At 45.3% G+C, this 26,723-nt stretch overlaps 1 protein-coding gene across 1 annotated transcript; it reads right to left on the bottom strand.

Annotated features, from left to right (window-relative positions):
- Positions 1-363: 363 nt before the first annotated feature.
- On the bottom strand, positions 364-26,314 carry GCK (glucokinase (hexokinase 4)). Its single transcript, XM_015419502.1, has 12 exons — positions 26,267-26,314; positions 23,487-23,580; positions 22,327-22,424; positions 18,828-18,990; positions 18,404-18,558; positions 16,099-16,218; positions 14,366-14,461; positions 11,275-11,374; positions 8,192-8,375; positions 7,070-7,225; positions 4,053-4,286; positions 364-508 (listed from the first exon to the last, which is right to left on the bottom strand). Exons 1-12 carry the CDS (start codon positions 26,312-26,314, stop codon positions 364-366), a joined length of 1,593 nt encoding a protein of 530 aa, XP_015274988.1.
- Positions 26,315-26,723: the final 409 nt, after the last annotated feature.

Here is a 26,723-nt window from a genome sequence, read left to right as displayed (position 1 = left end):
CCCTTCTTTTGAGCATATCAGAAAAGGAAACAAACAAACGCATATTAACTCCTCATCCTTCAACCCCGCCCTACCGTCAGACTAAATGAAATTGTTCATTGCATACTCTGAAATTCCAGACCTCACAATAGTGGAGAAGATTTTAAGAACAGAAAGGAGAGGCTGCAATTGGCATGGTTATTGTATAGTCTACAGGTAGAGGTTAGGGGTGGAGGAACCCAGTATCACTCTATCCCCCTCCCTCCCCCCCAGAGAAACCTTTCTTCTGCTGTTTGTGCCCTCAGCCTGGCACTGGATGGAGGCACTGCCCAGGTGGGGTGGGTGTGTTGGCTTCCCTTTCAATGGTCCTTCGCCAGCGAAGCTTCACTGGCCCATCATGCAGGCCATTTTGCACGCTACAGCAGAGATGAGAGCCGCTCCCCGCCCGCTGCCTTCCTCGGATTGCAGGAAAGTGATATCGCAGCCCGGCGTGAGTTGTCTGACGGCTGCATGGAACCGATCTTTGAAGCTGAACCAAAGAAAAGGGGGAAGGAAAGGAAGACTGTCAATGCCTGAGCATTTGCTATTTTGTGCCATTGTTTTCAAGCAGCGGTAGCTTGCTTCCACTCTGGCAGTAAATTCCTTTGCTTGTGTGCTTTTTAGAGTAAATTACTGCTGTTCGTCCCTGTTTTGGAACAGACCCAGGGGGAAAAAAACAGTAGATATTTATACCCCACTGGGGACCCAAAGCAGCATCCAACATGGTTCTTCCCTCTTCCGTTACATCCTCACAACAACCCTGTGAGGCAGGTGAGGCTGAGAAAGAGCGACTGACCCAAGATCACCCAGTGACTTTCCATGGCAGAGTGAAGTTTCAAACCTTGGTCTCCCAGATCCTAGTCTGGCATTCTAATCACCACACTACACTGGCGCTCCAGTATCACACCTCGTCTTACATCATTATAACAAATTGATAGCCCTGTATAAGGATCTGACTAATCAATGACTTTCAGTTATTTATTTTCAACACATACCCTGTCCCTCTACCAAAGAAATGACACTCAGGATGGCTTATACAATCTAAAATAATAAAATACAAGAGTCCTGTTTTTTTTAAAAAAAAAAAATTGAGAACCACAAACCAGTAAACTAGCAATGAGTTGTTTAAAAGGGGCAAGTAGAATAGTTATAAAACTCATGATGTTTCCAGGAGATCTAAGCAAGTAATGAAATCTTGTAGTCACTTAACTTAGACATAAGAACACGCAGATAAAGCTGCCGAGCCCTTGGTCTATCAGGGTTAGTACTGCCTGGTTTGACTGACAGCTGTTTTCCAGGGTCTCAGGTCTTTTACATCACCTATTGCCTTGATCCTTTTAACTAGAGATGCTGGGGATTGAACCTGAGACCTTCTGTATGTGTCTGTGTGTGTGTTAAGTGCAGGGCTATTTTTGGGCAGGAACGCACAGGAACGGAGTTCCGGCTGGCTCCCAAGTTGGCCACGCCCAGCAGGAACTCATTAGCATAATAGGTCACACCCGACAGCAGAAACTCATTAGGATTGGCTGCATTAGGGGTGTGTGGCCTAACATGCAAAGGAGTCCCTGCTACAAAAAAAGGCCGTGGGTTTTGACAACAAACAAGGTAAACAGAATAACAAGCAAAAGGTGGGTGTGGCTGGATGACCACACGTCTGGTAACATGTGGGTGTGGCCTAATGTGCTAATGAGCTGTGCTGTCAGGGGTGTGGCCCAATATACTAATGAGTTCCTGCTGGGCTTTTTCTACAAAAGGTTAAGTGTCATCAGGTCACATTCCAACCTATGGCAACTCTATGAATAAATGACCTCCAAAAAGTCCTCTCATTAACAGCTTTCGCTCAGGTCTTGCAAACGAAAGGTTGTGGCTTTCTTTCTAGAGTCAATCGATCTCATGTTGGGTCTTCCTCTTTTCTTGCTCCCTTCAGCTTTTCCCTGCATTATTGTCTTTTCCAGTGACTCTCGTCTTCTCATAATGTGACCAAATACAATAGCCTCAGTTTCATCATTTTAGCTTCTAGAGAGAGTTCAGGCTCGATCTAGAACCCACCTTTTTGTCTTTTTATACTAACTTAAAACAAATTAAGTGCCGAGGTTTGGTTGGATCATACTTTAAGTGACTTTCCCCATGTTTCTGGTATCTCTACATAGTATTCTATCAGTAGTCCGGAAAACTGCCATGTGGACGTGTCCTGAGTGGTGTCCAAGAACCCGCTTTAAGGAGCGCATGCTTTCGCTTTACCACAGGCACCAAGCACGGACTCAGGGAGTTTCCTCTTCCTGCCATTGTTTGTCATCTCCTGTGTAGCAGCAGAAACTCTGCTTTTAGCACAGCACGGTGCTGGCATGTAAAAGATGATACTATTTGGCAAAGCTCAAGATAAACATGAGTGAATCTCTCCTGATCTCCCCGACAGCCCTTTTAAACTGCTTGGAGAAAGGCCAACCCAAATGCTGCATGCAAACACACATTCGATTAACCTTGCCACTTTCCTGCAACTCCCCTCCCTCCAGATGCTTTTAACCTCCACAGGGTTCTGGGCTCCATTTGTAAAGGTAAACATTTGTCGCCAAGGGGGTGAGTGGGGGGGGGGGGGGTGGAGCTGCAGTTGAAAAGCAGAGAGCAGGGAAAGCACTAAACCCCTCTTTTCTGTCCCTCCTTGCAGCTGAAAATCACAAACACTGCCTTCTGCCTAGACAAACCATCAGAGTTCAATGCACGCATTTGTGTGTTAATGTTTAGCTATGGTTTCCCCTTGTATGGCCGTGGCCCCGCCCCCAGGATGCCCAGCATGCCTGGGTCCCTTCCGGGTGACGCGCGCGTGCACACACCTGACGCCGGCCGGGAGCCCCCTGCTCCCGGCGAAGAATCACTTGGCAACCCTAAAGATTACCCACTTCTCAACCCTTCCCCCAAGGTCAGGCAATCCATATCACAGTGGGCTATGAACAGAGAGCAGGCACACCACACAAAGAGGGCTGTGGAAATAGGGCGCAACCTGGGAAATAACCAATGTTCCCTCTAAGCTGCGGAGTCTTGTGAGCAAGAATTCTCCTTTGTGAGCTACTGTCATTAAAGTTGTGAGCGAGCGACTTGACTACTGCATAAACTAGCTTGCTCTGGAGCCGTCCTTCCTGAGCTAAGACAAAAACGTGTGAGCTGGAGGCTAAAAAACTGTGAGCTGGCTCACACCAACTCAGCTTAGAGGGAACACTGGAAATAACATGTCACAACAGAAGGGAAAAACCCAATAATAATTCGTAAGTTCCCTAGCTAAAAAGATTTCCCATTATGGCCCTCTGTCAGGCCATGGCTTTCCAAAGGAAATATGCCATGCTAGTAGTGTCAGCTAGCTGCCATTGTCATTCCGGTTCCTGTTCAGTCTTCTTCTTTCCCCCCCCCCTCGTTCCTAGTTTCCTTGAGTTATGTTTTGTAGTCAGCAGAACTCGCCAAGGTCGTGCAGCTGGTAGGAGGAGGAAAGCTTCGCCTAGAGTGTTTTGGGTATTTAGCCTGTGTTGATATTGTAGAACTGTTACATTCCCATGCAATGGGCGCGAATTGTATGTTCTATTCCCGCCAGCGGGAAATGGGCTCATTGGTCCTGACCTGGTTCAAATGTCTATATTATGCCTTCCCTGGTCACCTGTAGTTATTCCTAACAATGTCCTGTTCTGGTTAAACCAACGCTTTGAAATAAACCTTGCTTTGTTCTTAAACGTGGAGTTATTTTGAATGTTTGGGATCCAACAGCCAGTTAGTAGGCTGTCTTGATGGCAGGACTCTGATGTCCCAGAGGGAGGGGGAATACCTTTCTTGACTCCAGTAGCGGCCTCAAGGAAAGCCCCTAAATAATAATAATTTAAAGCATACCCTCATACAGTATCTTCATATAATCGCCCAGGTTTGTCTTCAATCTAGCAGTTGCCTTCACAACTGTTACAGGAAGTCCCTTATAAATACTTAACCCTTCTAACAGTTAAATGCTGGATGAACCATTCTCGACTCACTTGTTCCCAAGGCTACGCAGGCCTCACCTGGGGTGGAGCTTGTAGACAGAGCCATCCACTCCAACGGTAATCTTCAACGTCTCCTCACACCTGCTCTTCCTCATGCGATTAATGACACCAGCCAGCCCGGCTGAACACATCTGCGCAGCCCGTGTGGAAACACTCTCACATGCCATACGAACAATGTCACACTCCGTTACCGAAGACATCACCCCAAAGGAATTCAGGATGTTGTAGATCTGCTTGTGATCGCCAGGGTCGCTGGAAATGACAAATTTAATTACTCTCAGCCGTGTTACAATGGTGGTGGTTAACTTGGTTATCTGCCCATGCCTCGCTGGAGAATTGATCACAGTCAATCCGCACCGTTGGTCTTATATTAAAAGAATGTTACATCATGCTTGCAGACAACATGACATAGCTGGAGCAGACACTGATGCTGTTTGTGACAGGAGACTAATAATTGTCTGTCGATGTTACAGCTCCTTTAAGTTTCCCCACTTGGTGGAGTTCACCGTGTTCATATGCTGTAGCTCACCACTTGTTTGGCTACTTTTCATCTTGCCACCACAGGCTGCTTTTTTTGCCCACTGGGCACGGAGGTCTGCCAGTCCATGTGATGAGCCATTGTCCATGAACATCACTATTGTTCATGAACATCAGCTAGTATTGCTTCTACATGGCCTCCATAACATGGGCACAGGCGGTAACAGCCACTGTTTTTACGATGCTTTCAAGACATCTGTTATTTGAGGCCTCATTTTCTACTTGTTGAGATTCAGTTTTCCTTATCCTGTCCCAGCTGTCGTGCCAACTGTGAGAACTAGAATTGTTCTTTCCTTCAAGTACAAAATTAAGATTCCCAGCATGCTGGTATGAGTCCACACACAGCACGATAGTGTTCCAAGGGGAAAAGACCACAGTTACAGCTATTCATTGTCTACATTGGTACAAGCCAGTTGCTTTTTCTCTGCAGCCAGCCCAAGTTAATTTTCTCTGGCTGTATATTACTGGCTCAAAGGTGACAGATTACACTGAGATTATCAATTTTTTTCATTGTCGCTTTACCCTCACGTAATTATTGCTGTACCTATACAAAAATCAGAAGAAATCCCAGACACAACACTGCACACATCACATAGACTTACCTAGGCCCCTGCCACACAGCAGAAAAAAACACGGCCAAAGTGCGGCTATTCAGAGCTGCACCAAAAAAGACACATGGCAGCGGGATCACACAGATCCTCTGAGCCGCCGTGCCGTTGCTCCCCGGCACAATCAGATGCCGGGGAGGAAGCCACTGACGGGAGACTGGGGCAGCCGGCTGCGCATGTGTGCACATGCGCAGTTCAGCTGGGAGCCTCGGATGGGCCGGCAGAAGGATGCACCGGCGATCCCACGGCCTTTCTGGTAAGTTCACCTCTGTAGGTGGTTTATTTTAACAGCGGATTTTCGGCCTGAAGGGCCGGATCGGGAACGGGTGCGCGCCGCTTCCCAGATGTTGCGGTGAGATCGCGCCCATTTGCTGCACCCCCGATCCGTCCTTCTCCCAGCCCAAAACCTTCCGTGTGACCAGGGCCCTAGATAAGTAATAAAGTAATAAATGATCCATGAGTGCACTCGATTGGTCCAGCCCAACTTTTGCACCTAACACTTTCACAAATGGCTAAGCAAGTCAAAATTCTCTTCTAGGTGGACGCTAACTTGCTTACAACTTAAAAGGAAACATCAGGAACATGACTGACAGCAGCAATCCACAGAGCAAGACTCAGCCACGAATCTCACATTAACTGTAACGAATGACACAGTAAGGGATGGACACACGGCATTAACAGTCCTTCACCTACTGTTACCACTGCCTTCAAAAATCTCATTCAAGCTCTTTTGCTGGGCAGACACATTAATGCCAACATAAATGGCCTTGAGGTATGCAGGCTGGAGCTCTATGTTAAATGACTGCAATGGTACTGTTCCCTCTAAGCTGAGTTAGTGTGAGTTAGCTCACAGTTTTTTAGCCTCCGGCCACACACTTTTGTCTTTGCTCAGGAAGGATGGCTCCAGAGCACACTAATTTATGCAGTAGCCAAATCGGTCACTCACAACTTTAATGCTGGTAGCCCACAAAGCAGAATTTTTGCTCACAAGACTCCACGGCTTAGAGAGAGCACTGTTTATGATAGTGTCATCACAGCTTCCCTTCCAGCAGGGGTCATTTCCTGCTAGGGAAGGTGGAGAGCCCCCCCCCCCAGCCCAAAACAGTCCAGTGGTACCTTTAAGACCAAGTTTTATTCAGGTACAAGCTCTCCCTCTGCGAGGGCAGATCTGCACATTCCTCTCCCCCCAATAGCTAGCAATCCAAAACACTCCAGTGGAGCCTGAGCGGTGGGTATTGCCTTCTGACGCACTTCCGGTGATGTCAGGGGGTGTGGTATATGCAAATAAGTTATGCTAATGAGTTATGCTAATGAGCTCCTGCACCTCTTTTTCTACGAAATGACCCTGCCTTCCAGAGAAGATGCCAAGTGAGTTTGCTGAGAGTTCTGTTAGCAATGCCTAGCCTTGTACAACAATGCCTAAAATTCTCGTACTGGTTACATGTAATTTTGTATAGACATGCCACACTGCATGATTAAAAGATTGCCTACTTTGCCCTACCTCCTACATTTCCCCACCCTTCCTCCACAATATTCAGGGCAGCAGCCTGAATGGTTCTCCCCTCTGTTCTTACAAAAAGATTAGGCTCGGGGGAGGGGGGGATTGGTTCAGAGTCATCCAATGAGCTTCAAGGCCAAGTGGGGATCTGAACCAAGATCTCTTCAGTCCTACTCTTACCACTGCACCAGAAGGGCCTAAAGGAGCCAGACCATGAGTAAAGGTACTTCTGATTACCTGCACAGGGAATCTAATAATGGTGAAGAAAAACACTATAGAGAGTTAACTTCAGGTACTCAGGGGAAGGGCTGGAGGCAGGAAGCGGCTGAGTGGACCAGGAAGAAAGGGAACAGGGGAAGAGAGGTATACAGAACCTTAAAGAAATGCATTACCTTTCAATTTGTGAGATAAAACGAGTTTCAAAGGACCCCCTGATTTTGAGCTTCTCTGGAGCTTCTCCGTTGAAGAGCAAATTTTCATTGACAAGTTTTAGCAGCACTAACCGCACAATCTCCCCCATGTACTTCCCGCCGATGATCTTCTCATACCTGAGAGAAGAGGGGCGGGTAGAGGGTGGGAATCAGTTTTTAGTAATATGCAGGGGTCATTTGGGGGGGGACGCGGGGGGACGCCATCCCCCCGGGTGAGGTGCGGGAGGGCGGGGCCTGGAGCTCCCTGCTGGTGCCCGCTGGAGGTCACCGCCGGCTGTGGGGAGGACACACTTCCGGTGATGTCAGGGGGCATATGCTAATGAGTTATGCTAACGAGTCCCCCTAGCTCTTTTTCTACGAAATGACCCCTGGTAATATGTAGAAATGTGCGTGCAGTGTGTGTGTCTGTAGACACATGAAGGAAAACCTGAGGGGGACCCACAAAACCTTATTGGAGGGCGTGCATGTTCTGTCAGGGGCGGAATCATCCCGAGAGGTTTCGCCAAAACTCTCACGGATCAAGATTGACTGCTTGTCTGCAGAGGCTATTTTATCAGAACTGCAGAGGGCAAAACAACCACTCTCCCTCCTTTGCTGAACTTTGCACACTTTCTCAGCAGCTAACTGTGTGTAGGAGAGCATCAGTCAATTGCACTGCAGAGCATTGCATTTTCACATCTAAGCAGCATGCTCCTTTCAGTCAGTTTTGCTCTGATCTTGGTGCTGACTGACCCAGTAGCTCTGGGACACGAGAGATGAAATGTAGCTCCTGCTTCTGGACTCCCATTCATGTTCTCAGCCTTAAGAGTTTTTCCAGGGCCTGCAATGCCTGTCAACTGATATTCATGCTTACTCTCAACATTAGCATTAATCAAGATGAGTTCTGTCTGAAGGAATGGCCCTATCTAAAATGATGATGATGATGATTTAAATTATAGACTGCCCTCCCCCAATTCCTGATCTGTGCCTGGGCAAGGATGGGGCTATCCTGAAGGGTCCTCCCACTTTCTCTCTGGTCAACAGGGGGAAGCCCAGGAAAAAGGCAATTCGCAGTGATATCAACTTTTCTGTTGTATTCCTTACAGCTGCTGACCGGGGTTAAGCGAGGTTTCGTCCACCACACGATCATACTCCAAAAGGAACTCATCCAGCTCTCCTGATGCTCCAAAAGCTCCCCATTCAGTGTTCACGCACATCCGGCCTTCATCTCCTTCCACCAGCTCTACATTCTGCAACTCTTCCATGTAGCAGGCATTACAACCCGTGCCTGGTAGGGTGGAAGCACAGTGTGATTTTCCATATTCAGCCATTGCACAAGTGCTAGAGAGTGAACTCTTCGCAAACCGTTATTACTGTTCTCTGCACAGGAAATCAGCTCAGATGCAGTTCGTCTAAGCATCTTGGAGAACAATGGGTGTGAACAATGGATTCATACCATCATTAGCATACTGGTGCCCATTACAAAAAAAACCCCAAAACCACTATAAATCAAATCTGGCTAAAGCGTATCCCATTTTTATATCTGGTAAGAAACGGAACTCTGCCTTTTCCAGAGTGATTTGTACCACCATTGAGTCCCATGTGATCAAAGCATCCAATGAGGAAGAGCAATAGCATGGCATCACAACATTATCCATGACCCTTGGGACACTGCTGAAAGGAGGTTCTTTCTATCTTTCCATTCTCTAGGCATTTGGGCCACGCCTGGTTTCAGCTGCTAAGCTTTGAAATGTCATTGGGTTGGATCTGATGGATCTGTTCTGTTCTGCTAATGGTGGCAGTATCTTCTGGTTCAGGGTAGAAGGGCCTCTTGCAATAGCGGAAGGGTCCTTACACAGGGGCAAAGTGCCACTGTTAGCAGAACAGACCTGCAAGATCCAGCCCAAAATATCTAGATAGACTGTTCATATTGTCCTTCTTTTCTCATGTGCTGTTGGATTGACTCTCCTTGCACAAGTTAAGAGATGTAACACAATCTTGTGCTGTTACGGTTGGATTGACTCTGCTTGCACAAGTTAAGAGATGTAACACAATGTACTCCACATTAAGTAGAACAAAATTGAAGTCCAATAGCACCTTAAAGACCAACAGAATTTTTCAGGGTTCAAGCTTTTGTGAGTCAACCTTCACTTCATCAGATACAAATAGAATGAAGGTCCATCAACTCTTATAGCCAAAACGGAAAGTGTGTCTTTTTCCCTGGAAAATTTGGTTGGTTTTTAAGGTGCCACTAGGCTTGAATTTTGCTTTACTACTACCAAAACTATCCACATTTAATACCATCTTCAGATACAGATAGTGTCTAGATTTTGTGGGCTTGAATTTTGCTTTACTACTACAGACAAATACCCAAAACTATCCACATTTAATACCAGCTTCAGATACAGATAGTGTCTAGATTTTGATTTGGATCCCAACAGAAATCTCCACAGATGGATTTCAATCAGTGGAGTACAACTTCTCCATCTCCTGGTCCCACTGCAGCCAAAATGCCCCCACAAGACACCCAGAAACAGTATAAGGAGAGGAGTTTGAGGTCTGCCAGAGGGTGAAATCAGCGAAAATCAAAACCCCCCCCCTGCAGATGCAGAGGTGATCGGTGGGATCCAACCCACTTTGGTCATAGTACTTCCAACATTTCAAACATCTCTGAATAATAAAAAGTATGGAAAGATTGCCAGGTGGAATTTCCACATGAGACATTAAATATGTATTTAAACTTGTGTCCCTTATACCACATCATGTGAATATTGTTAATGGGGGATAAAATGCTTAAGATGGTTTCTGCTTTTGTCATCAAACTGTAGTTGACTTATGGTGACCTTGTGGGGTTTTCAAGGCAAGAGACTCACAGAGATGGGTTGCCATTGCCTGGCTCTGTCTAGCTATCCTGGTATTCCTTGGTGGTCTCCCATCCAAATACTAACCAGGGCCAACACTGCTTAGTTTCTGAGATCTGACAAGATCACTGCTTAGTTTCTGAGATCTGAGAAGATCAGGCTAACCTGGGCTATCTAGCTCAGGCTGCTTAAAATGAATCTGTACATTTTATTATGACCCAGCTGAAGCAACTAAGTACAAAAAAAATGCTTTGGCCTCTTTATGTAAAAAGCCACTGTCCCTTACCTAGTAGCTAATTAACCAAAAGCAGGGCCATTTATGCCTACTGCATATTTATACCTTCTAATGGTGGATGTCAATTAACACGGTTGTACATGATGACAGTACAGCAGATTGTGTTGATAAAGGCAGTATTTGAGAATGTCAGTGGCTGTACAGATGTATTCCCAGAACCTTAGGTAACACTCTAACCACATTAACCACTTGACTGGGTTTTTTGGGTTCTGTGTTTTATCTTTCCTGTCAACCTGCTAGCATAACATCGCACACAGTATTACTCTTCTTTAAATAAACAGACTGTATCCATCCTTATTTTGGATGCCTTTCAGCACAGTTCCTCCCTGCCTGTCCCAATAACTGGAAGAACTCAATCAATGTTGCTCTGAACTAGAACGACGGAGGCCTCATCCAAATTCACACTGACTACAAGACTGTGTTAGACAGCATCCAGTATGTATTTGCAAGAGTTCTCTTTGGAACGATACTAGCACAGGGCAATGAATCTTTTCAACTCTAGACAGTCAGTTGATATCAGACACCCTCAGAGATAAGCTGATAATGCCCAGATTATTAGAAGATATGCCCAATATTGACAAACCAGGATCAACAATAGGGCTGCCAGCCCCCAGGTGGGAGCGGGGAATCCCCTGATTTCACAGGCTTCTGCCCGGCTGGGAGAAACCCCATCCCCAACAGCATGACTCAGCACGACATCCTCAATGTGATAATGTGACATGGAAGTGACATCATCATGCTGGGGATGACATGCAGCAACGCTCTGGTATTTTGAGCAAAACTCTATGGTAACCATAGAGTTTTGCCCAAAATACCGAAGCATTGCCACACGACATCCCCAGCGTGATGACATCACTTTCACGTGATGTCATCACACTGGGGACATCGCACGTGGTGATGTCACCCGACCCCCACTCCCGGAAGGCTCCTTCCCACCCCCCGCCGGTGAGAGCTTAGGACCTGGCAGCCCTAATCGGCAATCAAATCAGCAGCAGTGGTGGTTTCCAAGGTGTGTAAGATCAGAGCCTTACCTACGATCATGCCGACTTCACATCGGTGATCTTCATAGTAGCAGGACACCATGGTGGCCACTGTGTCATTCACCATTGCTACCACGTCCATCTCGAAGTCCTGGATAGGGTCGAAAGAGGCTTTATAATCCCAAAGGACATGTGGAGAACCCACAGGACAGAATATCATAGCCAAATATTTGGGGGAGGGGATTTATAAACAAGACAGTGCTCCAGACTGTTGGGGAGAGGCTATCTATTGGTCAATGAGCAGATGCTTGTCTGCACAGGGTCCCAACTACAATCTCTCTGAGAAGGCCTCTTATGCGCAAAGGAACAGGAGAAAACAGCAGGCAAGAACCTCTCCATCATGCCTGCATCCTGCTCCCACTCAAAGCTCTCAGTTACCTCCTGCCATTGCTAAGACCAGAGGGAGAAGAGGCAGCAGCAGCTGGACAATCTTCCACTGGACCCAGGCTTCACTACTTCCCTGAGAACCTTCTTATTTATAACTGCCTTTTGCAGGTCCAGAGGGTAGCAACATTGGTCTGCAGTAGAACAGATTTGAGTCCATTAGCACCTTAGAGACCAACAGGGGTCATTTCGTAGAAAAAGAGGTACAGGAGCTCATTAGCATGACTCATTAGCATAACTTATTTGCATATGCCACGTCCCCTGACATCACCAGAAGTGTGTCAGAAGGCAACACCCACCGCTCAGGCTCCACTGGACTGTTTTGGATTGCTAGCTATTGGGGGGGAGGACGGACAGATCTGTCCTCGCAGAGAAGGGAGAGCTTGTACCTGAATAAAACTTGGTCTTAAAGGTGCCACTGGACTGTTTTGGACCAGGGGGCCGGGGGGGGGGCTCTGCAGCTTTCTGGCTGCTTCTTGCTCTGACTGAGGGCTGCTGGGAGCAGGGGGCGGGGCTCGTTGCATGTGCCCGCCCCCCGGGCTCTTTACTGCCGGAGCTCCGCTCCTGTGCGCTCCTGCAGGAAATGACCCCTGGAGACCAACAAGATTTTTGGGGAATGAGCTTTGGAGAGTCAAGGGAGCTTTGACTCTTGAAAGCTTATGCCCCGAACATTTTGTCTCTAATGTGCTACTGAACTTGAATCTAACTGTTTTAAAGGTCCATAATCTGCTTTGTGAGCCAACTGTTGGCTGAAATGTAGGATCTAGAAAATTCAGAAGTTAAAAAACAATAAGCAAATCTCTGACATCTGCACATAAAGGAACCTCCAGCAACAGTGCTGGGAGAGACGCCTGTGCCCTGCCTGAGATTTTTGCAGAGCCACTGGTTGACAAAGGAGGCAAGGCTTGATGAACCAGGGATCTAGACTCAGTACAAGGAAAGTTCCTATAAAAGACATACAAGAAATGAAGAGTAATGCCCTGAGGTGGATAACCCAGGCAAGCCTGATCTTGTCAGATCTCGGAAGCTAAGCTGTGTTGACTCTGGCAAGTACTTGGACAAGAGACCTTCTTGGAATACCAGCAGTTCGGGAGGACAGGGGCAGGCTTTATTTAGCCACCTCTCTGACTATCCTCCAGGCCCCCAGTAGGGGTCAGTCACCAGAGGTTGCCATGACTTCTAGGAGCGTGCACACACTAACACACACATGCACATATGAAAAATACCCAAAAAAATACCGAAAAGAAATGAAGAGCAATTAACCATTGGCCATGGCTAGAATACTTGGGACTGCTTTCTTTGGCCATTTCCTGGCAGTCCTAAAATAAAATGGGCTGCTTCTCCTCCGTTGTCTTTCAAGATGGCCATTTCACTGAACACCATATAGAATGGAGAGGGCAAGATGGGAGTGAAGGGTGAAATAAGAGTTCAGAAGTGCTGGTAAATCATCTTCTTCATGGTCAAGGCAGGACTTATATGTATGGCCTCTCTTCCCCCACAATAACTTTTATTGGCCTTCCTTCCTGGTTGTGTTATACAATGCCACAGAGTCCATCCTTCAAAGCTGCCATTTTCTCCAGGGGAGCTGATCTCTGTCGGCTGGGGATCAGTGGTGAAAGCGGGAGATCCCCAGGCCCCACCTGGAGGCTGGCAACCCTAGTTCAGAAGTGCTGGTAAATCATCATCTTCATGGTCAAGGCAGGACTTATTTGTATGGCCTATCTTCCCCACAATAACTGTTATTGGCCTTCCTTCCTGGTTGTGTTATGTGGGCGTATGTTTTTAAATATTTTATGTGCACTCTGTTTTAAATGCTGTTTTAATGTCTTAAAGGTTTTAATGTCAAAGTGTGTTAATGTCTGGATGTTCTCCATCTTGGGGATCTTATTTGGGTGGAAAGGCAGCATAGAAACGTGTTAAATAAATACATAACTTAGATATTAATATAGTTCCCCTCCCTTGGGACAGTTTTGAACACTCATGAAGCTGCCTTATACCATTGGTCTACGAAGGTTATTGCTATCGACTCTGATGGGCAGCAGCTCTCCAGGCTCTTGAGCTGAGGTCTTTTGCACCACCTATTTGATCCTTTTAACTGGAGATACCAGGGATTGAACCTGAGACCTTCTGCATGTAAAGCAGATGCTCTACCACTCAGCCATGGTCCCTATTTAACTCTGCATGGAGTTTTGAAGGCAGAGACTTTTCTGCTTAGACTCTTTTTCTCAGCCAAGCAGGAGTTTTCAACTGAGGCCCCTGAGCTGCTTAACAACTCAACAGAAGAACTGGCATGCCAGACTGTAGCATCAGCCTGCTCCTAAAACAATTGTTAAGCGGCCAGAGGGTCAAAGCCCATACATCTGGGCCTTTCCCTGCAGCAGGCAGCTCCCCAGCACTGCCTGCTGCCTAAATGTAAACACAGAAGTGCAGGAAGTGATGTAGGACAGCTGATGCTGGCAACAGGAAGAGCTGGTATCCAACTTGAAGGCCTCAAAATGAGATGGAGATCCACATGTGGCCCTTATACCCAAAGAAATTTGCCTATTTCCTTGTGGGGGTGTGGTGGGGGGCTGAAGGGCGACTGAAGTATTCACGTGGACTATGTTGCACTCAAGGAGACCTTGTGGACATACCAAATGTGAAAGAACTGAGAACAACAGATACACTGGGAAAAGAAAAGAAAATATTTTCCTCTCACCCCCCGCCGTTTGATGGCATCTCTCAAAAGCCCCACAATATTGTTCCCTTCAGCTCCTGATGCTTTGAAGCCTTTAGTCCAGTTCAGCAAGATCCCCTGTGGAACAAAATATGAAAATGATCAGATCAAATGCTCCAAAATGTACATAATGTTACAACAATGTACACAAAGCCACAAGGAATGCCACATTGGCCCAATATGTGGATTCTGTAGAGTAATTATGAGGCAAGCACAAAACCTGATGGTGGCTGGGAAGGGGGACAGGCGTGGGAAACTACTCCCCCACAATCTTGATTCATTCGTTACATGCAATAGCCAAGACATCCATGCCATTGTTTGCAAGTTTACAACACGTTAATTTAGCCCAAGGAATGCCTTTTGTTGGGCGGAGCTGGGCTATGACAAAGTCCCCTTGCCCAGATGTTTGCCACAGCCCTGTAGGAGGGGAACACATCAACTCTCAGTGCCCATTGGGGCATTTAAATACAATAATCCTGGGTCTCCAGCCATTCATGCCAAGGCACAATGTGTGCCTGAAAGCATTTAAACCTCAGGATGTTCATACTTTTTAAAAATTTTACATACTCTACCCAATAGGGACCCAAAGTGACTTACAACATCTGTTCCTCCATTTTATCTTCACAACAACAATCTTGTGAAGTCAATAAGCATATGGAGCAGAGGTCCATCAGTGGCTATTAGCTACAAGGTATAGATAGGGGCTCTGGGGCAAGGGATGCTCTGTCTTCTTGGTGCTTGGGGGGGTCAACAGTGGGAGGGCTTCTAATGTCCTGGCCCCACTGGTGGACCTCCTGATGGCACCTGGTATTTTTGGCCACTGTGTGACAGAGTGTTGGACTAAATGGGCCTTTGGCCTGATCCAACATTGGCGTCTCTTATGTTCTTATGTTCTTAATTAAGCCGAGAGAGCAACTGGCCAAAAAATCACGCAGTGAGCTTCCACGGCTGAGTGGAGATTCAAACCTATGTCTTCTGGATCCTAGTCCAGCAGCCTACGCACTGTACTACACTGACTCTCAGAGTTGGGAGAAGGCTAACTGGAATTCCAGATCAAGCTAAATAGTTCCCCTGAGGCAAATAATTAATAATTATCATATGGCAGCATGTGTAATACACCCAGGAGATCCTACAATTGTCTGGCAGTCAAAAGTTCTAGTTTGCGTTTTGCATCACTAGGTGGGCGAGCTAGACTTGTTTTTAAAGCAAGAGACATTTCAGAGGTGGTTTGCCATTGCCTGCCTCTGTGTCATGCCCCTGGTATTCCAAGGAGGTCACCCATCCAAATACTAGCCAGGGCCAACTCTGCTTAGATTCTGAGATCTGACAAGACGGGCCAGCCTGGCCTATCCAGGTCAGGGCTTTCATGAGGCATCTGTTAAAGATTTGGGTGGGACAGGGCTTGCTCAATAGGGCCAGCACAGTAGCCCTTTTCAGTAGTTACAATTTGGAGATTACACGGTAGTGATTATTTTCTGAGCATCTATAGATTTATTTAATTTTTTGGCAGTTTCCCTTCCAAGTGTCTTACCTCTGGCTTGAGTCGCTATATTGTTTTGATGCTGCAGTGGAGGGGTGCTGTGCACGCTTCTATCTTGTGTGCAATTTTTGGAAGCTTTCAGTAGCTCAGCCAGACCACACATGCAGGAATGAGAGCTGACAGAGCATAGCAGTGGAATATGGGGGGTGGGGCGGGTTGCATTTCCATAACTCACCTTGTCGAGGTCCTCGTGTCTCACAGGGAAGGAAAACGTAAAGCCCAGAGGTAGCTTTTTGTGTTTCATCTGGTGTTTATCTAGGAAGTCAGAGATGCATTCTGAGATGTAGTCAAAGAGCTGGAGAAGAAAAGAAGGGGGGGGAGGGAGGCCATTGCTTTTTACTAAACATTGCCTTTTAATCTGTGACTTCTACCTTAATGAACACTACCAACTGTCCAGGGGGGGAAATATCCCTTTAATAGAGGTTTAATATGCCGAAATGGGCAGCTGAAGCTTTTCAAGGCGTCGCCTGATGATTGCTGCAAATCAAAGTGATATTAACGAGACAGTTACAAAGAGACCAGTTTGAAAGTTAGCATCCTGACAGCTGGGCAGAGATGGGCTCTGGCGTGGCATGTAAAGCATTAACTTCCAAGCCACAATTCACTGTGTAGCGAGTAGTATTTCTTCACCCAGTTTTCTTGTAATTATTCTAGCCATTCTCTCGAGTTTCTGTTGGAAGCCACATCTCGACCCACGGCTCTTTGAAACAAACCACATTCATTTATTTAAGACATCATCTCCCAGAGTGGAATACCTGATATCTATATACAAATGGAAGGCAGTAAGCCTGGTAACTTGTTTTTGCGTTTTGTTGTTCGCATGGTATGGGGGTGGTTTTCTTTCAGGTTCCTTGTAAAAATAAATTCATAAAGAGGCTTGACTTAAGCAAGCTGACTGAAAATACTGGATGCATCTGATCTTTCCCCACTAGATGGCACTTTACTTCTACATGGGGTTAACTCATACAATGCCCTCATTCTTGTGCATTCTTTATGATGATAATTAAAATGGAAGCAGGCTTTTCTATGATGCTGCTGGCCAGGGGAACATCAGAACAAAAGGAGAGGTATGCATCTCAAAATGGACGGCTACCATTTTCTGTAACAGGTAAAATAGCTCCCACAGAAGAGCATCTATCATAAACATGATAAATGAATAACTTTATAAGCCATCAGCATCCACACTTAGGCAAAGGAGATCCCCTACCCTGGATGTTGGTTCCATTGCTGAACTACAACTACTGTTATATTCTGAAGCTAGGATTTTAAAAATCTAGTATATGGTCATCATGACATGACACTTTTTTGTGGTAGAGTATATACACAGTAGGAGCTGCAGTGGCTCAAGTGGTTAAGACGCTGAACTGCAGGCTGTGGAAGGTCAGTAGTTCAGCAGTTCGAGACCCAGGTGCCGCATGATGGCGTGAGCTCCCATCTCTAGTTACAGCTCCTGCCAACCTAGCAGTTCGAAAGCAGGAAATTGCAAGTAGATAAATAGGTACCACTTCGGTGGGAAGGTAACAGCGTTCCGTGCGCCTTGGTGTTTAGTCATGCCGGCCACATGACCATGGAAACGTCTTCGGACAGCGCTGGCTCTTTGGCTTTGAAACGGAGATGAGCACCGCAACCCTAGAGTCAGATTCGACTGGCTTTCAAGCAAGGAAACCTTTACCTTTACCTTTATATACACAGTACAACCACATTTATCTTAAAGAGTTGGGGGTTATTCAATCATTTAGGTCAGAAATGCATAGGAAAGGAGTATGCAGCTTGCCTAGGATCAAACTGTAGTTCTGCAAAAAATGGGCACATACAGTGGATTTGGATGCTAAGAAATCTTGGATATCTGTTGTCCTCATAGTGGGTTTATAATTGCCATCACCTATACAAGCAGCAAGAGTATCTGCCCATTTTCATCAAAACTAATCATTTGACTCCCATAGGCATGGTTTCCTTGAAATGCCCATAACATACTAACAATGCCGAAATGGTTAAATTCAATAAAAGCTGCTCCGGGGTCTCAAATTGTGGCGTCCCTCCACCCATATCCCTCCTATTCTGGTTTGGCCAGGTCTTACTATGACCTCAAAGCAATCAGACCGGCTATGATGCACCCAGAAGTGCATGCAAAGCTCCACTGTGACATCAGGGAAGATCAGCCAATGGTGTCAGGAGAGTCAAGGTTGATCAAGAGAGCAGAAAGTGAAGAAGACACTGCAAGAATTAAGAGCTCTGAGATTTTATGGCAGAATTAAAAAACAGCACATTATAACCAACAGTCCTTAGTTATTATAGAACTGTCTGAGACCCTCTTTCCCAAGAAGAGTGCCTGAAGGGATTTGAACCATGGTCCAATTGTAACATTTTGTGCAGTGTATCCCACTCTTAACCTCCCACTCCCCAGGATCAAGGCATCTTCCAGTTCCTAACATTCATGTACCACATCTAACATGACTCATTTCATCTGATTTCTGACTCACCATTTCGGCTGTTCCTGTCATGGCATCCTCCGGGATGGAATACATTTGGTGCTTTGTCTTCACATTCCATTGCCCTTCTTCACCTTCCCCCACTTTGACCAACATCACTCGGAAATTTGTGCCCCCAAGATCCAAAGATAGGAAATCTCCAACTTCTGCAATACAAGCATGGAACACATCAACTTTACCTTCAGAAAACAATCTAGACAGAGACCACTATTACACAGTCCCCAGAAGACCTCAACCAAAGCATGATTATTTATTATTAAGATTATTTAAAGAAGAGATGATGAATGTCAGTGCTCCATCTAGATGTTCAGAGTCATGCACCAGAAAGTCTTGGACTGCTCTTGAACTATCGGGACCAGGGATCCTCTGATCCCACCTCCCACTGACATGTATTCCCAACAGGGTAATGCATTACCTGAACCCTCAGGGGTGGAGCGCACATATGTGGGCAACATCTTTACAGAAGCCTCTTCATGGGTCTCCAGCTTTAGCCCTCGGTCCATTTCCTTTTGCATCCGATACATTACTTTTTTCAGATCCTCTTCCTGTAGCGTAAACTCTGACAGGATCTGCTCCACCTAAAGAGACACAAGTCCATAGAGGTAGAAATGTCATAAACATGGGGCTGGTTTGCTCAAATGGATCTATTTCATCTATTTCTGTTTTTGTTTTCCAAAATGCAAAATCTGCTTTTTCTTCACATGTTTCTGATGTTTTATGAGCCCAAACTGTATGCAGATATTAACATTTACCAATACATTTAGCACTCATCCCCAGTTAGATTCCTATTAAAATTATGTAAGATTCTGAATGTCCTAATGAGTTAGGTCAATGTGCTACATACCTATCATCACTGGCCTTGGTTTGCTGTTTACATAGAAAACAAAGATGCCAACGTTTGAATAGCTGCCTGGCAGCCATTCCCCAGAATTTGGCTAATTGTTTATATGTCCAAAGCACAGGCCCCAAGATATTCAGGGGGCCACAGCTTTCCTACACAAAGTGATCAAATGCAGACCCTGAACCGTGGAGCATTGCTTTCGTATGCAGAAAAGGTCGTATTTACTCCCAGTTTAAATCTCTCTTTGATGTGTTCTGATTTTGCTCAGAAAAACATCTCTCCCTTCTGACTGCACAAACATTCAGGATGAAGAAGGACACAGATCTAATTCGCCAGCTGAGAAAGCATGCTCACTTCACACCTATAGCTCTAAATGTTGACAGCAATGTTCACACTGTAGACCTTCCATGGTCCCAAGTGGTTAATTATTGAGTCATATATAATGGGGAAGGAATCTGAAAGTTAGGGGATCCTGCAGGCTTGTTTTCTGACTCAGACTCCTTCTTCCCCCATTATGTATGATTCAATAATTAAGCACCTCTGTATCTGCAGAAAACCAAAGTTTATTTTTACTTTTGAAGCACAAACTATGGTTTGTTCTCTACCCTCTAAATTGGAATTCCAAGACACCGTTTAATCCTGATTTGGAATCCTGGTTCGGAAGGAAGAGAACAAATCATAGTTTGTGGGTTGGATATAATGACAAACTATAGGTAGCTGCAAGAGTAGAAAGGTTTAATTATTGAGCCACGCACAAAAAGCAAAGGGGGTGCATGAGACTGAGGTTTGATCACATAATAACAAACTATGATTTGTTGCTATATGTCAGGCTGCTGAGGTCAGGCTGCTGAGGTCAAACTACCATATCTGACTCTGGTGATCCATAATGAAGGAGTACACCTGCTATACCTGGAGTTTCCTTGGGGCATGATTGCAGCTAAGAAGTAAGGCCGCCCTTATCTAAATGTTGATGGAGCATGTGTGTTCCTGATTTTCTCCCAGACTGCTCTTTGAGAGACATTAAAAGTTTGCAAATACAGAGGCAACCTGAGGCACTGTACTCATTGTCCAAAACTCTCTATATAATGCTTGTTGATCTGAATGAAAAGTAGTAAGTGTTTTAGAAGGGGCAAAGAAACTGTGATTTTCAGTTCCTTTTGCACAACAAGCTAATACAAGAACAAAGCAGGCCTTTCTATGTAGCTATATTCATGTGAAGTAGTGCTTCTTTATTATAACTACACTATTGGTTATGGAGCTGAACCCTCTTTAGGAGTTCTAACCTGTAAAAACAAAATTGCATATAAAAGCACATTTCAAGCCCTGGCCTGGATAGCCCAGCCAAGCCCCAATCTCATCAGATCTCAGAAGCTGAGCAGGGCCGGCCATGGCAAGTACTTGGAAGGGAGACCTTCAAGGAATACCAGGGCCAGGATGCAGAGGCAGGCAATATCAAACCACCTCTCTGAAACATCCCAGCCCCACTAGGGGTCGCCAGAAGTCACCATGACTTCCAGGCACACAAGCGTGCGCGCGCGCACACACAAATACTCAACAAAAAAAGCACATTTCAAGTAAAATCTATTCACAGGTTGTTTTGATTTAACTGCTAGATGTACTTTGAAACAAATGTCAACGGTGTCCGTTAATCTCAACTGTATCTCAGACTTCCGATAGAGAAGCTGCACAGATCTAGGGTTTCTCCACTAAATATAATCCATTTTGTAGCAGGGCCTGATCCAGGCCAGAAACAAGACACTTTAAACTCTCATGGCTGAAATCCTCAGGGTTCACAGGACCAGATTAACTGCATATATTGGATGGTGTAGACTTCTGGGATATGTCCTCATAATGCTTAGCAGCAGTGACTTACAGAGATGCAGGGTTTCATGGAGAGAAAGGTCAAAGTGGGTGATCTGGGAGAGAAAGGATTCTCTGAGGGCCGGACGTCTGCCTCCAGAATTGCTAACATAATATGGACTTCTGCCTCCAGAATTGCTAACATAATATGGAAACTATTTCTAGACTTGTATTTTGGAACTCAAGCCAGAATAAGACCATGCTTTAGGACAGGGGTCGTTTCGTAGAAAAAGTTTTCATCATGTATTCATCAATACATAAGTGTATTGAATCAGACAAGCTAATACATTGCAGCCTTAAAGTGGATCATCTTGAGAGAGGACACGTGATACTGAACGCGAAGCACGTAGCATCCAGTGTTACATCTTCATTCCACTGATTTCAGACATTCTGCTCTTAGGGGGCGGTCACAGAAATAGAGAATATATTCCAGGCTGCTAAAGCCTTTTTATTTGGTATATACTCAAATAGAACTTGCACCGATAGAAAATAAATTCCAGGATCGCAGAAGATAAAGCTGTATATTATCTGCAGACAGTTACAGCTTCCAAAAAGGGGGGGGCGATTTCCCACCTCCCCTTGCTTTCCTGTGTATGCCCCCCATTTCTATGCACAGTTATAACTGCAGCCCCAAACAGGAACATTTACAAGATCTCCAGATAGGCTTGAGTAAAGAAACAGACAGACCATGGCCTCAGGTGCTCTCTGTAGCTGCTGCAATGCCTGTAATTCTGGAATGTGGATTTAAATCATTGCCCCACCTTTTGTCACTCTGTGACCCTGGGTCCTTTAGGTACCTTTGGAATGCTTTGAAGATCTGTGCCTATATTAGCATCCAAAAGACCTTGGATTTCTATTTATAGTAGCTGGTTATGTTCCAGACCTAAAAAAGGAATATCATCCATTGGCCTTCTTGTTAAAACGTTGATCAACTGCAGCTAAATATAGTACAAAAAATAAATATTTACACTTGTTTTGGTATTGCATTTTTGGTGGCCAAGAGGACCAGAGATGGCAAGAGGGACAAAATCAGTTCTCTTAGGACATGACCTCTGATTACACAAGTGGAAGAGTTGCCCAAAGCCTTACGTAAAGAGAATCATGGTGCTTTCCAATCCCAATTCATTCTTAGGCCTCCCATTTCCATGAATGTTACTGACACGAGGTAGCTGCACATGTTACAAAGTGCAAACATTTCCTAAGGATACTCTGCCTTTCTTTTGGACTGACTGGATTGGTGTGCGAGAGCAAAATAAATAGAAAAACAGAGAAAGATCCAGCTATCTGATGCATTTTTATCCTGTCCCTCTTCTAAGGAGCCCAGGGCAGCATATCTGGTTTTGACTTCCCTATTTTAAGATCACAACCACCCTGCGAGGAAGGTTATGCCGAGAGAGAGTGACTGGCCTAAGGTCAACTTCATGGGCAAGAAGAGATCTGAACCCAAATCTCCCTGTTCTTTCCTACTTCAGCACTTGAACCACTAACAAGAATATGAATGCAATAGCTTTCCCTGTTGTTACCCCCTCATGCCTGGTCTTCAGAGGTATACATTCTCTGAATATGTAGGTTCCATTTAACAAACATTCATTTAGCAGCCTCAAGGCCTTCAAAGGGTGTAATTTAGGACTGTACTGTTCCTGCCACAGTTTTTCATTGTTACTACTTCTTTTATTAGTTATTGCCTGTTGTTTTTATTGCTTTCTTGATTTAACTGGTTATTCAATTTGTTAAACTGATGATATCTCTACTGTGATTCTATTGTCTGCTTGTTTTGCTAGAAGCCTCTTTGGAAAATTTCTTTTTTAATGGCAGGTTATAAATGATCAAAGTAAGCAAATAAAATAGACTGGATTTATCATGAATTTATATACCCCTTTAAGAAGAGGAGGAGTTGGATTTATACCCTGCCCTTCACTTGAAGTCTCAGAGCAGCTTACAATATCTTTCCCTTCTCCCCACAACAGAAACCCTGTGAGGTAGGTGGGGCTGAGAGAGCTCTGAGAGAACTGCTCTTGAGAGAGAGAACAGCTCTGAGAGAACTGTGACTGACCCAAGGTCACCCAGCTGGCTGCATGTGGAGGAGTGGGAAATCAAACCCTGTTCTCCCAGATTAGAGTCCGCCATTCTTAACCACTACACCAAACTGGCCTTTAACCACTACACCACTCTTAACCACTACACCAAAGACTTAAGAAAGACATTCCAAACTTTGCAGATATTTGTTAGCTTGTGTTGTGGGGTTTTGCGCAGTATATCGGAAGAAATGCCCAACCCCAATTCTTCAGAGTGCCACCAATGACTTGTTACAAATATGTATGAGCAGTTGGACCCCTTTACTTTTATGTGGCCTAGAAAAATTTGGAAACTTACTTGTCAACTTGTTGTTTCTCCCTATATCTTCTTGGTTCCAGAGGGTAGCTGTGTTGATCCGCAGTAGAGCAGCTAGCTTCAAGTCCAGTAGCACCTTGGAGACCAACAAGATCTTCAGAGTATAATCTTTCAAGAATCAACGTCCCCTTCGTCAGATACCATATACCAGATATCTGACGAAGGGAGCTTTGACGCTCGAAAGCTTAAACCCTCAAAACCTTGTTGGTTTCTAAGGTGCTACTGGACTCGAAGCTAGGTCTTCTTTTCTTATTATCTGGTTTGGCCCTGATAGTGTAGACGTAAATGCCTAGCCCTGAGGTCTGAGCTCCAGGGCTGCAGCCAGGATTTTTTACTTTGGGGGGCATTTAAATAAGTTGGGGGGCACCCCCCCACACACACCTAGGCTGTGTCAGGAGTGACAAGAGTAAAGCAATGAGAGAGAGGGCGGAGGGCAAGGGTGCTGGCAGGGCATGTTAAAAATAAAATAAACCAGCTGGATGGGAAGTCGGGGGGCCTGGGCGGTAAGCCCTGAGATGCCCCACTGTCGCTATGGGCCTGCTGAGCTCTCTAGCACCTGACAATTAATCATAACTATTCACACTTCACCATATTGTGCTCTCAAAATTTAGAATAATGGTCAAACCACCACAGGAGTATATCAAACTGCCATATGGACGTGCCTTAGAAACTTAGATATACATTCCCTCCTCATCAAATACTTTGGGTTAGATCCTACCAGCTTCTGCACCCAATCTCATTTCATTCTCGTCTTGCCCGCTGCCCTCACCTTGTCCTGCAATCACCTGTGTAGTATTTTCAGCGGTTAAAAGGGGGCGTCTCTTCCATCTTTCACCAGTGGAAAAGCTGGTAGGATTCAACTCTGCATTTAGAAAACAGTACATATGGGGCCTGTTCTCATGACCATCTCATTCGTGGAAGGCATGGTTTTTGTCATCCCAGGACAGTCCAGCCTATCCATCTGTGCCAAATTGGTATGTATGCATATCTACGGGGCCACGGTGGCTCAGAGGTTAAGATGCTGAGCTGCAGACTGGAAGGTCTGTAGTTTGGCAGTTCGAGACCCTAGTGCCGTGTGATGGAGTGAGCTCCTGTCTCTGGCCCCAGCTCCTGCCAACCTAGCAGTTCGAAAGCAAGAAATTGCAAGTAGATAAATAGGCACCGCTTCGGTGTGAAGGTAACAGCGTTCTGTGTGCCTTGGAATCTAGTCATGCCAGCCACATGACCACAGAAACTTATTCAGACAACGCTGGCTCTTCGGCTTGGAAATGGAGATGAGCACCACCCCCTAGAGTCAGATTCGACTGGCTTTCGAGCAAGAGAAACCTTTACATTTATGTACATCTACAAATTGAATTGGGGTTTTGGTGTTCTACCTAAATTGCAGTTCTCATGACCTGTGGGCAGATATAAAACTTATTACATAGCCCAGAGCATGTAGGGATATGGGGGATCGCCAATCACCAGTGTGCGGATCCAGGGGACAGCCTTGATGTGGTTTGTCTCATTTCTCTCTCTCCCTCTCTCTCTCTTTTTTTTTGGGGGGGATCCCCCTGAGGGGAATTTTTTATTGATTTTATGCAGACTACAAAACTACAACCAAAAATATGGGAAGGGGAAGTACATCTAGGATAAAGAAAAAAAGACCCACTACTAACTAAAAACCCAAGAGTAGGAGATCATTACATCAGCTTAACTCAATGTTATTTTTTTCCTTTAAAAAACTAATAAAACAATGAACATAGTCGGTTATGCTAAGTTAATTTTTTAACCTTTAACTGCTTAGAGGAAACCCCCCGAGCGTCCCAAATCTATTTCAGAGTTTTCAGGCACACATCAGAGTCCTTCAGCCACTATTTATTCTTCTCTTTTCTAATCCTCAGTTTGTATGCACTTTTGAGGGCAGCCGCCCCCTTCTCAGAGGGTGAGTCCTCGTCCAAAGCCCCCAAGCCTAACTCGCCATCAGATTTGCTTTCTTTTTCTTCCTTCTCGTCCTCAGCTGGTTCCCCGAGCTGTGTTCGCAGAAAATCACGTGCCTTAAGAACAGAGTCAATCTTTTCTTTTTTGTCATGCAGTTTGAAAATAACACCTTCTGGGATTAACCATCTGTAACTGATGCCATTTGTTTGTAAAAATATGATTAGTTCTTTATAATTCTTTCTCTTCTGTCTAATATCAAATGGAATGTCTTTTAAAATCCTGATGTTGTTGTCCCCAATTTTCAAGGGAGTTCCCGTGGTTGCTTTCAAGATAGAATCTCTCACATGTCTGTTCGAGAATCTGACTACTATTTCCCCAGGCAGATTATTTTTCTTGATGTATGAGGAATAAGACCTATAGACCACATCCATCTTGCTGTAAAGATATTCCACTGTCAAATCTGTCAATGGGGCTATTGCTTCGCTCAGCCATTGCTTCAGATTCTCTCCTTTAATTTCTGGGACCCCTTGAAATTGTAGGACCAAGTTGGCTTTCTCCATTTGCAGCTGCAAAAGTTTAGACTCTTCCATGGCTTGCTTCATTTCCAGCTTTTGCGCCTTTTTCTTAACTGTTTTAGTATTGGCGTCCATTTCCTTCACCTTCTCTCCCATTTGCTCCATTGCTTTTAAGGATTGGGTCAATTGTAACTGCTGTGAAGCCAGGCTTTGACCAATTATTGACAGTTGTTGCTTGATATTAGTCATCTCATCCAGCAGAGGGCGCAAGGAATCTGCCAACATCTTTGAAAGCTCAGCGGTCTCTTCTGTTCGAGGACTACCCACTAGTTTCGTTTTCAACAGTTTTGCTTTCTCCGGTTTCTTCCCCGCCATCTTTTTGGATTTGTTTACTTATCGAAAAGTTGCTAAAGTCTCTGATTTTCACCAAAATGTTTATCTGCGCTCTGGTAAGTCTCTGAAAACAGTTTCAAACGCTTATTTTTCTGCTCCCCTCTCTTTATTCCTTGTTTTTGTTTATGCGTTTGGGAGGGGCCCCTCCCCTGCTCGCTTCCCGTCGCTCTTTATGGGGGGCAGCTTTCTATTTTATCACTCTTTATGGGGAGCAGCTTTCTATTTAAATCTTCATATTCGCTTCAACCTGACTCACAGTTCATTGTTGGCCACCCGGCCCACTCAGCATTGGTTTCTTTCCACTCGATCTCCAACGCTTGTCCCAGTCAGCAGCACTCGTACCATACGGTCACTCAGTGGCAGGACCTTCGGGGCGGAGGAGAGCCTTAAT

This window comes from Gekko japonicus, unplaced genomic scaffold (genome assembly GCF_001447785.1).
Source record: "Gekko japonicus isolate JY-2015 unplaced genomic scaffold, Gekko_japonicus_V1.1 scaffold795, whole genome shotgun sequence".
NCBI classification, from domain to species: domain Eukaryota; kingdom Metazoa; phylum Chordata; class Lepidosauria; order Squamata; family Gekkonidae; genus Gekko; species Gekko japonicus.
Note: the sequence above shows the minus strand (reverse complement) of the source record. Positions and strands in the feature narration are given on the sequence as shown.

Bases quoted from the DNA above. Each gene is read 5' to 3' on its own strand.
- GCK (XM_015419502.1), bottom strand. From the start codon at position 26,314: ATGGCGGGGAAGAAACCGGAGAAAGCAAAACTGTTGAAAACGAAACTA. The intron at 18,559-18,827 runs GTAATGCATTAC...CTTGTATTGCAG, and splicing joins CTCCACCCCTGAGGGTTCAG to AAGTTGGAGATTTCCTATCT. The intron at 4,287-7,069 runs GTAATGCATTTC...TGTCATTTCCAG, and splicing joins TTTATCTCACAAATTGAAAG to CGACCCTGGCGATCACAAGC.